The 12,510-nt window shown below is 40.3% G+C and overlaps 1 protein-coding gene across 1 annotated transcript; it reads right to left on the bottom strand.

The window, feature by feature from the left end:
• Positions 1 to 1,415: 1,415 nt before the first annotated feature.
• LOC116007958 lies at positions 1,416 to 4,320 on the bottom strand. The gene is made up of 3 exons (XM_031248619.1): positions 4,075 to 4,320; positions 2,640 to 3,885; positions 1,416 to 2,497 (listed from the first exon to the last, which is right to left on the bottom strand). The coding sequence occupies exons 1-3, from the start codon at positions 4,318 to 4,320 to the stop codon at positions 1,416 to 1,418; spliced, it is 2,574 nt and encodes an 857-aa protein (XP_031104479.1).
• Positions 4,321 to 12,510: the final 8,190 nt, after the last annotated feature.

Below are 12,510 nucleotides of genomic sequence, written 5' to 3'. Positions count from 1 at the left end.
ATTCACAATAACCAATCAACTCCTTCACCACACCCCCACACTAGAACAAAGATAACAGGAATAACTCTATCAAAAATAAGCTCAAAAAGATAAATCTTCTCTAAATTAAAGAACAAATGCTACATTCTCTCTAAGGGTGAATGGAAAATATATGGCTTAGGGCTAAGGGTCAAATAATGGGTGAAACAAGAAAACAACATAAAGAACGGGGTTAAGTGCTTTTGCACTTATTAAACAAAAACAAGACTCAAAGGGGACAACTAGGGAAAATAAATGTAACACAGGGTAGGTTTAAAGGCTTGGGCTAACAACAATGGCCTAAATCACTTCAAAGCATGCAAATTCTAGATTTCACTATGAGAGCACTGAGACAAGCTATGACAGAACAAATATCACCGGAATCCCACATAAGCCTTCACTAGCAATGCATAACACACAGGGGAAACATTTATGTTAGAGGTTAACCCAACTATTGGCAAGAGACTGAATCCTCCCAGGCTCAACCTTGAATCATCCCTGACAAGCTAGGCTGCACAAGTACCACCAAAACAAACCACCAACCAGCAGAGAGGTAAAGCGGTCACAGCCACAACACAAGGAAAGCACATTACCTTTAGCTGCAAATTGAGTCCTTCAAGCAAACTGCATCCAAAATTAATCAGAAATAGTACCCCCCCACACTTAAACTAGACATCGTCCCTGATGGACAAACAAGGCCTCACGAACTAGAAAAAACGAACTAGAAAACATAACATTTTTTTTTTTTGCAAATCTTACGGCCTCGTATCACGGCCTGGGTCACGGCCGGGATGTGGCCCGTGACCCAGAGCCCTCTATAACGCTCTCGGTACTGGAATTTCTGGGGAAGCATCACGGGCAGGGTCACGGCTGGGATGGTGGCCGTGACCCAGAGCCCTCGTTTGGCCTATAGACACTGGAAATTCTGGGGTGGGGTCACGGCTTGGGTCACGGCCGGGATGTAGCCCGTGACCCAGAGCCCTGCTTCGCGCTGTTCCGCTGAAAAACGACGCCTCAGCATCACGGCCGGGGTTACGGCCGTGAGTCTGGCCGTGATCCCGGCTCCTCTTTGCGCACTTCTGTTCCTTTCGCGCCCATGTTCGATTTCACCTGCAAGTTAGTCCAAAATATACCCTAAAACACTTCTAGACTGTTTTAAAGCCTAACCTCTTCAATTCTAACCATTCCCCACTCCCTCAAAGGTACAAGAAAGCAAATCTCACACCAAAACAACCCCAGAGAACACCCTATAAACAAAGAAAAATCCCGAATCTACTCCGAACTAAAATAAAAAGAAAAATGCAGTAAAATAAAGTGCAAAAAGTAAAGGATAACATGGGGTGCCTCCCATGAAGCGCTAAGTTTACTGTCGTCAGCTCGACTCAACCTCATGGATATCAGGTAGGATTGTGGACCACGCGATCCGGTGGCCTTTTGAACTTAGACAGCTCCCTCATCCATCTTTTGTAGAAACCACCAGAACCAGAGAACTTTTTCTTTTGTTTCAGCACACTTGACAGTTCAGGGGGTCCAGGATCAATAAGGGAATCATGCAAATCCCCTAACTCAATCTTTCTACTCTCAGCAATGCCATCACCCAGCCCTTCTATCAAGTAACATTCATCAACATACGAGGGCTGGTGTTTCGCCATTTTGAATATGTCAAACTCAATCTTGTTCTCAGCCACCTCCATCACTAGTTTTCCTCTTCTCACATCAATAAGTGCACCAGCAGTAGCTAGAAAAGGTCTACCAAGTATAATAGGAACCTTGGCATCCTCCTCTATATCCAGTACAACAAAATCCCCTGGTATAAAATACTGATCAATCATGACCGGGACATCCTCTAGAACTCCCACCGGACGCTTTATGGAGCGATCCGCCATCTGTAGGGTCATAGAAGTGGGCTTTGGTGTTCCCAGGTTGAGTCTCTTACATAAAGAATATGGCATAAGACTAACACTGGCACCCAGATCGCACAGAGCACCACCAACTACAAATCCACCAATGATGCAAGGGATGGAAAAACTACCTGGGCCTTTCATCTTAGGAGGAAGTTTATGTTGAAGAACTGCACAGGTCAAGGCTCCTTCGCTCAGATCCACCACCGCACTCTTCTCTGGCTTTTTCTTATTGCCCAAAATATTCTTCAGAAACTTCTTGTACGATGGAATCTGAGTGATTGCTTCAACAAAAGGCATGGAGATCTCCAGCTTATCCAACATCTTATGGAACTTGCTCTCTCTATCAGACTCCTTTGATTTCCACAACCTCTGTGGATATGGTAACAGGTTGTAAGGTATAACCGAGTCATCTACTTTCTTGTTCTTCCTTTCATACTTCTTACTTGGAGCACTCTCATTCTGCTCAGGAACTTTCTCCTTAACACTATCTCCCTGCACCACAGGCTCCTCCTCACTATCATCAAGAACATCCTCAACCTGAACACCCTCATCCTTCTTATCAGCTTTCTCAGGCACTGGATCATTCGAAGGAAAAGGGGGGGTCCTTCAGAGCTAATCCACTTCTAGTGGTGATTGCATTCACTTGGTGCCTTGGATTTTCTGTGTTTGCTGGCAGTCTACCATTCGAAGATAAAGGTTGATTAGAAAACTGATTACCTCCTCCTTGTTGCTGAGCCTTGAGACCATCTATTTCTACTTGCAGTTTGCCAAAAAGCTGAAGATGTTCTGCTTGTAGCTTGCCAAACTGAGCCATCATAGTGTTCATGAGAAGCTGTATATCAACATCCTGAGATGGTCTAGAGGAACCTTGACCCTGAGTGGTCCCAAAATTCTGATTCCCTTGCTGGAACTGCCCTTGAGGTACATTCTGGGTATTCTGCCCAAAATTCTGATTGTTTCTCCACAGGACTTGGTTTTCACCCCTATTCCCTTGGTTACCATGAAATCCTGGTGGATTGTTTCTCACTTGATTTCCCTGATTGTTCCAAGAGGGAACAACCTGATTCCTTCCTTGCTGCTGGTAGTTCCCATAACCCTGCCCCTGGCCTTGTGGTCTAGAATAACCAATGAGATCAACTTGCTCCAAATTAGGCTGAGGAATTTGGTTACCGAAGTCTAACAAAGGACATGTCTGAGCTACATGATTTCCACCACAAGTTGCACAACAGGCTACAAGAGGTACCTGTGGCACATAATAGGGGTTAGGAACATAAGGATTCTGTGGAATCAGTGGAGGCAGAGCAACTGCCTGGACACTCTGAGTAGGGCTCTGTACTAACTGCTTTAGCATGTGTTGTATAGTATCCAGCTGAGCCTGCATTGCCATCTTCTCTCCAACTTCGAACATCCCAGCTGCCTTCTCTCTCTTGGGTATATCATCCCCCTCAGTGTACCAGTAAGTATTGTTAGAGGTGATTCTCTCAATCAACTGCTCTCCAGCTGCCGGTCCCATATCAATGAAAACACCCCCAAAGGATGAGGTATCTAGAATAATCTTTGACCGGTTAGACAATCCCTCATAGAATGAGGACATAAAATCACCTGGGGTCATCAAATTCTTCGGGCACTGCTTCCTCAATTCTTTAAATCTCGCCCAAGCATCAGGAAGATCTTCATTGCCAAACTGTTGAAAATTCTGAATTTGCTTCTTTAACTTGGCAGCCTTGGAAGGAAGACAGTACTCCTGCATGAAAGCCTTGTGGAGTTGTTCCCATGTAATGAAGTGGTTGGCTGGAAAGGAATTCAACCAACGCTGTGCTTGATTTCTCAGGGAAAAAGGAAACAGTCTCAGCTTGATTGCCTCACTAGGAACACCATTCATCTTGATGGTCTGGCAGATACGGTCAAAATGAACTATGTGGGTTTTCGGGTCCTCAACCCGAGATCCTCCAAACTGATTATTCTGGACCATCTGAATGAGCTGAGTCTTCAACTCAAAATTATTTGCCTCAATTCCTGGGTACACAATGCAATCTTCTTCAGTGAACTCAGGAGCTAAATGGGCTGCCATTGGTTCTGCTTGTGGGACTTGCTGGGCAAACTGCTGGAACAGGTTGGGATTCATCTGATGGAGAAGATTTTGCATCCCAACCCCATAGCCTGGTTGCTGGTACACAGGCTGTTGCTGCATGAATTGAGCACCCAATCCTCCCCCAACATTGATATTTGGGTTTGGACCAGCCCTGAAGTTCTGTGCCTGAATCTGAACATTTGGATTTGGGGGGTCAGCACGAACTCTAGGGTTGTCTCCAGCTGCCTCTCTCTGCCTCGGGTGCTGTTGTGTGTTAGCACCAGTATGGGCTGACTGCCCAGTATTGCTACTGTCTCCGGTCTCCATGTCTACTTCGAAGTCCTGGAACTCTCGAAGCCAATCACGTAACACCTTCTTCTCCCTCCTTAACTTCCTCTCAAGATTTAGATCGTAGGGACGAAGATTCGTGCTCCCTTTCGATCTAGTGTGCATAAAAGGAGGGTAACCTGCTGTCTAACACAACCACAAACACTCTTGGAAGGAACTAGTTATGGGTTAGTGCAAATAAATTTTTTTTTTCGAAATATTAATAAAATAAAATAAAACTTGATCTCCTAAAATTCACTAACTCTAATGCTAGTAAGAAATTAATCACACAATCAAAACCAAATAAACCAATCCCCGGCAACGGCGCCAAAATGTGATGAGCACAAATGATGAGTGTAAAAGGGTGTAATGTCGTTCCGCTGAGGATTGGTGTTATGGCACGAAATTGTATGAATTACTAGACACTAGAGTAAATGAATTTATAGAATCCAAGTAACAAAGACTGAATGATGTGGAATAAAAGAAAACAATTGATTAGGATGTAAACTATATGATAAAAGTATGGGCCAGATTAGGGGGATTGTAACCTTGATGTTCTAACAAACTCAGGATTAGGGAAAGAATAATTAACCAAGGGATATATGGGCAATGCACAAAAGAATTCTACTCAGCTACTTTCGTAATCAATAAGAGAATTAGGCTAAGATTGCCCCACTGTCGTGATGCATCAATCATAACCTTAAGCACCTAAGCATTGTAAGCCCCCAAAATTACCTCTACTTTCATAGCAGGAAAATTAGGTTGAAATTGGTAAGGCTCGAGGTCTCCATCCAACTGTCGTTGTAATGAATCCCTCTCCTAGACTAGCAATTAATTCTGGCCACAAACCAATAACTAGTGCAAAGAAATCCCCAAATCAACATAAACCCTAGGTAAAAGATTCAATCCCTTTATGCAATTAATCATAAATCGAACATCAAGATTAACAATGGACCCCTAATCCAAACCCATAAACGAATTACTCCCTCATGATGGGAGTAAACACAGCAAAGCAAGAATTAAAGATGGAAGACATGGCTGCAATATTAAAGAATAAAAAGGCAAACTTTACTAACAATTCTTCAAAGTAAATCTGATCCGAACAATGATGCCAAGCTTCAAACTCAATTCAATGATTTAAATCCGCTGTATTCTATGCTATGGAAAACTCTAAAGAAGGTAAAAATTGCACTAAGCTAAAACTAGGGTTCGGAGCCCTGTAAAATATCAGAAACGCGACTTAAATACTGGACAGCAGCCGGGTCACGGCCGCCATCACGGCCGTGATGCGGCGTGGCCGACTGCTTGTCCGTAGTGGGGATCACGGCCGGCATCACGGCCGTGAGGCAGGCCGTGATGCGGCCCTCTGGTCCTCTTCTGACTCCTTTTGTGTTCTGTTGCTCCTTTCCGGCCCGGGGTGGATTCCTTATGTCTCGAAAACTGGTCCAAGATGACTGAAAATCCTTCCTTTGTTCCTCATTTGTGAATAAACTAGACATGATCAAATATAACACACAAACGAGCCTTAAATGTATCAAGGTAAAGAAATTAAGCAACAAAAACTCTTGATTCGTGGGGCAAATAAAGGTATAAAATCATGTGTATCAATTACCCCACACTAGAACTTTTGCTTGTCCTCAAGCAAACCCAGGATAGACCACCTTCCAAGTTAGTTACTAATCACACTTCCTTTCTGCTCAACCAAACATTCCACCAACCAACTTGTACAATCTAACCTGCTTCAAGAGTCATCTTAGAATCACAAGTGAGTTCCCCTCTCAGGCTAATAACCGGGCACCTGAATTAAGGTAGATTAAAACCCTGTATGCACATGTACTCAATTGAGATTATGCAAGACTTGGCTTAAGATGAACTTCCATAGACATGTCCTTCATACTCACATAGATCACTCTAAAACTACATGCTAAGATCAAATAGGACTTTATTTGGCTTGTAATGGGGCTAAGGGTGAGTGGCTAAACAAAGAAGGGGTATGGAAAAATGCACAAACGAGAAAGAATTTCACACCTATTCACAATTAAACCTAGAGGAGACATGGAAAATATGAATCAAGAGAGCAAAATATAATTGGAAACACAAGAGTATTCTAAACTAGTGGGGGTGAAGGCAATTATTCTAGCAACTGGACTTGCACTTTTATTCATCCTTCTTTTTCTTTCTTTTCACAAACCTTTTCTTCACTTTCAACCTTCTTTTTCAAACTTTTCTTTCACAACAAATTCTCACTTTTCTTTTCTTTCTTTTCAACTAACAAACATTTCTTTTTATTTCATTCAACCAACCAATAAATTCCTTCACCACACCCCCACACTAGAACAAAGATAACATGAATAACTCTATCAAAAGTAAGCTCAAAAAGGGAAATCTCCTCTAAATTAAAGAACACATGCTACATTCTCTCTAAGGGTGAATGAAAAATATATGGCTTAGGGCTAAGGGTCAAATAATAGGGTTAAACAAGAAAAACAATACAGAGAACGGGGTTAAGTGCTTTTGCACTTATTAAACAAAAACAAGGCTCAAAGGGGACAACTAGGGAAAATAATTGTAACACAGGGTAGGTTTAAAGGCTTGGGCTAACAACAATGGCCTAAATCACTTCAAAGCATGCAAATTCTAGATTTCACTATGAGAGCACTGAGACAAGCTATGACAGAACAAATATCACCGGAATCCCACATAAGCCTTCACTAGCAATGCATAACACACAGGGGAAACATTTATGCTAGAGGTTAACCCAACTATTGGCAAGAGACTGAATCCTCCCAGGCTCAACCTTGAATCATCCCTGACAAGCTAGGCTGCACAAGTACCACCAAAACAAACCACCAACCAGCAGAGAGGTAAAGCGGTCGCAGCCACAACACAAGGAAAGCACATTACCTTTAGCTGCAAATTGAGTCCTTCAAGCAAACTGCATCCAAAATTAATCAGAAATAGTACCCCCCCACACTTAAACTAGACATCGTCCCTGATGGACAAACAAGGCCTCACGAACTAGAAAAAACGAACTAGAAAACATAACATTTTTTTTTTTTTGCAAATCTTACGGCCTCGTATCACGGCCTGGGTCACGGCCGGGATGTGGCCCGTGACCCAGAGCCCTCTATAACGCTCTCGGTACTGGAATTTCTGGGGAAGCATCACGGGCAGGGTCACGGCTGGGATGGTGGCCGTGACCCAGAGCCCTCGTTTGGCCTATAGACACTGGAAATTCTGGGGTGGGGTCACGGCTTGGGTCACGACCGGGATGTAGCCCGTGACCCAGAGCCCTGCTTCGCGCTGTTCCGCTGAAAAACGACGCCTCAGCATCACGGCCGGGGTTACGGCCGTGAGTCTGGCCGTGATCCCGGCTCCTCTTTGCGCACTTCTGTTCCTTTCGCGCCCATGTTCGATTTCACCTGCAAGTTAGTCCAAAATATACCCTAAAACACTTCTAGACTGTTTTAAAGCCTAACCTCTTCAATTCTAACCATTCCCCACTCCCTCAAAGGTACAAGAAAGCAAATCTCACACCAAAACAACCCCAGAGAACACCCTGTAAACAAAGAAAAATCCCTAAATGATTGTATGTATAATATATATGAAATTGTATTTTTCATAATATATAGGTATAAATTGTTGTGTTGAGGAAATGTGGTAGTTAATATGCCTAAATATCTAAATTAGAGATGTTAGGTGTATTATATAATATATGTATGTACGTATAAGTATGGTATATATATATATATATATATATATATATATATATATATATATATATACGTGTGATGTATGTATATGTTAAACCGTATATATGTGCATATATGGGTATATATACATACCTAATGGGTATGTATGTATAATTAAAATAAAATGTTGTATTATGTATATATATACATATATGTGATATATATGTTAACCGTGTATGATGAGCACAAATGATGAGTGTAAAAGGGTGTAATGTCGTTCCGCTGAGGATTGGTGTTATGGCACGAAATTGTATGAATTACTAGGCACTAGAGTAAATGAATTTATAGAATCCAAGTAACAAAGACTGAATGATGTGGAATAAAAGAAAACAATTGATTAGGATGTAAACTATATGATAAAAGTATGGGCCAGATTAGGGGGATTGTAACCTTGATGTTCTAACAAACTCAGGATTAGGGAAAGAATAATTAACCAAGGGATATATGGGCAATGCACAAAAGAATTCTACTCAGCTACTTTCGTAATCAATAAGAGAATTAGGCTAAAATTGCCCCACTGTCGTGATGCATCAATTATAACCTTAAACACCTAAGCATTGTAAGCCCCCAAAATTACCTCTACTTTCATAGCAAGAAAATTAGGTTGAAATTGGTAAGGCTCGAGGTCTCCATCCAACTTTCGTTGTAATGAATCCCTCTCCTAGACTAGCAATTAATTGTGGCCATCAATCAATAACAAGTAGAAAGAAATCCCCAAATCAACATAAACCCTAGGCAAAAGATTCAATCCCTTTATGCAATTAATCATAAACCGAACATCAAGATTAACAATGAACCCCTAATCCAAACCCATAAGCGAATTACTCCCTCATGATGGGAGTAAACACAACAAAGCAAGAATTAAAGATAAACATTGCAAGAAATATAAAGGGAAGAGAAACTTAACTGATAAAGAACAAATCCAATTTTCAATCTTTGATTCCAATCTTGAAATAAAATAATCTAATGTAAAACTAGTTTAACTATGCTGGGGAAATATAAACTAAAAGCTAGGGTTCAGAACTCTGTAAGGGAACCTCCTTTCAATTGTAGAGAATAGGTCAAATATATAGGAGGTAGATGGGCTTTGGCCCATTAAACAACTTCCAATTCTTTTCTAACTTGTATTCTTCCTTGTAATTCCCTTTTCTTCCAGAACTTGTCCAAAATGTTCCAATATTCTTCCTTTGTTGTTCCTTGTAAATAATTCAACACTTGGACAATATAACACACAAACAATTCCCAATTTCACTAGGATACAGAAAATAACCTTCAAAACAACTAGAATAAGGGGTGAGTAATTGTACAAAATAGCAGATATCAATACCTATACGTATGAGTATTCTGGTAATTTATACTATGTATATAGGTAGTATGTGCACTTTATGTAAGTATCCCTAAATTGTGTGAGGCGTTATGTTGATTGCCTATATACATATATGAAGTATTATGCACATATGTGATGTGATAATGGAACAATGTGGGATAGTTATACTTTATTACCCCGGTGTATGGTAATTAGTGTACTATCAAAATGTTTTGAAAAACAAATCTTTTGGACAAAGTTATGAGTGTTGAATGATTTCAAGTCGGGACTAGGTTTTGTGGAATATGTCCAAAAAGTAATTTTTGACTCAAGAAAGATGAGGAAGAAGGAAAAATGTTTTCAAACCCTTAGTTTCTAGTAAAGTTGAGGAGGACCTTGATTAGCCTTCGGGTGGCTTAAAGTGTCCTTGCCCAAGGTTGTTATATATAGTATGATCATTCATACGGAAGGAGCGAAGTCTATTCGCCGGGTACTATATAACTCGTTTGGATGAGGAATTCCTTCATAATATATAGTATAAATTGTTGTGTTGAGGAAATGTGGTAGTTAATATGCCTAAATATCTAAATTAGAGATGTTAGGTGTATTATATAATATATGTATGTACGTATAAGTATGGTATATATATATATATATACATATAGTATACGTGTGATGTATGTATATATACATAAACGGTATATGTATATATGTATGGGTATGTATGTATAATTAAAATAAAATGTTGTATTATGTATATATATACATATATGTGATATATATGTTAACCGTGTATGATGAGCACAAATGATGAGTGTAAAAGGGTGTAATGTCGTTCCGCTGAGGATTGGTGTTATGGCACGAAATTGTGTGAATTACCAGGCACTAGAGTATATGAATTTATAGAATCCAAGTAACAAAGACTGAATGATGTGGAATAAAAGAAAACAATTGATTAGGTGTAAACTATATGATAAAAGTATGGGCCAGATTAGGGGGATTGTAACCTTGATGTTCTAACAAACTCAGGATTAGGGAAAGAATAATTAACCAAGGGATATATGGGCAATGCACAAAAGAATTCTACTCAGCTACTTTCGTAATCAATAAGAGAATTAGGCTAAATTGCCCACTGTCGTGATGCATCAATTATAACCTTAAACACCTAAGCATTGTAAGCCCCCAAATTACCTCTACTTTCATAGCAGGAAAATTAGGTTGAAATTGGTAAGGCTCGAGGTCTCCATCCAACTTTCGTTGTAATGAATCCCTCTCCTAGACTAGCAATTAATTGTGGCCACAATCAATAACAAGTAGAAGAAATCCCCAAATCAACATAAACCCTAGGCAAAAGATTCAATCCCTTTATGCAATTAATCATAAACCGAACATCAAGATTAACAATGAACCCTAATCCAAACCCATAAGCGAATTACTCCCTCATGATGGGAGTAAACACAAACAAAGCAAGAATTAAAGATAAACATTGCAAGAAATATAAAGGGAAGAGAACTTAACTGATAAAGAACAAATCCAATTTTCAATCTTTGATTCCAATCTTGAAATAAATAATCTAATGTAAACTAGTCTAAACTATGCTGGGAAATATAAACTAAAAGCTAGGGTTCAGAACTCTGTAAGGGAACCTCCTTTCAATTGTAGAGAATAGGTCAAATATATAGGAGGTAGATGGCTTTGGCCCATTACAACTTCCAATTCTTTTCAACTTGTATTCTTCCTTGTAATTCCCTTTTCTTCCAGAACTTGTCCAAAATGTTCCAATATTCTTCCTTTGTTGTTCCTTGTAAATAATTCAACACTTGGACAATATAACACACAAACAATTCCCAATTTCACTAGGATACAGAAAATAACCTTCAAAACAACTAGAATAAGGGGTGAGTAATTGTACAAAATAGCAGATATCAATACCTATACGTATGAGTATTCTGGTAATTTATACTATGTATATAGGTAGTATGTGCACTTTATGTAAGTATCCCTAAATTGTGTGAGGCGTTATGTTGATTGCCTATATACATATATGAAGTATTATGCACATATGTGATGTGATAATGGAACAATGTGGGATAGTTATACTTTATTACCCCGGTGTATGGTAATTAGTGTACTATCAAAATGTTTTGAAAAACAAATCTTTTGGACAAAGTTATGAGTGTTGAATGATTTCAAGTCGGGACTAGGTTTTGTGGAATATGTCCAAAAAGTAATTTTTGACTCAAGAAAGATGAGGAAGAAGGAAAAATGTTTTCAAACCCTTAGTTTCTAGTAAAGTTGAGGAGGACCTTGATTAGCCTTCGGGTGGCTTAAAGTGTCCTTGCCCAAGGTTGTTATATATAGTATGATCATTCATACGGAAGGAGCGAAGTCTATTCGCCGGGTACTATATAACTCGTTTGGATGAGGAATTCCTATTCGCCGGGTACTATATAACTCGTTTGGATGAGGAATTCCTATTCGCCGGGTACTATATAACTCGTTTGGATGAGGAATTCCTACGGGGGTGTGCACACTTAAATCGTTTGGATGAGGAATTCCTACGGGGGTGTGCACACTTAAAATATAGTTACTCTAGAAAGTCCGGGTAGGTGTCGTTTCTATGGACCTAGTAGGGCCAGCTAGGGATCATTTTAACGAACCTTATGTCCAGGGGATCAGTGTTAGACCGGGTGATGACCACTGAACCCGAGTTCGATGATCCAAGTGGTCAAGAGAGGGAATCAAGAGAATACTCCAAAGGCCTCACGCTTTCTACAAAGAAACTAAGTGGAGAATTTCGTATGAAAATGTAGTTACTCTGTAGCTACGCTAAAGAGAGATGTGATGATTGTTTAAGCAAGAAGTGTACTAATCCTGAGGTTGTCTCATTCCAAGCCCTAGCCCAATTGCTCGCTAAACCCTCCCATGGCGGCGGCGCCGGGGGCTGCCGCGCCCCCACCACTGCGGTCCTTTGCTGATATCCTATCCTCTTCCTCAAAAGTGTCTTTAAATCTGTGACCGCCAGAACGTTTCAAAGGTATGCCTGCTGTTAGCTTCTCCGATCAAGATATCCAATCCTTATCCCAAAGATTCAAATTTGCCTTGATCGGAAAATTTGTGAAAGGTCGCCCA

Source organism: Ipomoea triloba, chromosome 16 (genome assembly GCF_003576645.1).
Source record: "Ipomoea triloba cultivar NCNSP0323 chromosome 16, ASM357664v1".
Classification (NCBI taxonomy): Eukaryota; Viridiplantae; Streptophyta; class Magnoliopsida; order Solanales; family Convolvulaceae; genus Ipomoea; species Ipomoea triloba.
The sequence above is the reverse complement of the archived record's forward strand: the minus strand, read 5'-3'. Positions and strand labels throughout refer to the sequence as shown.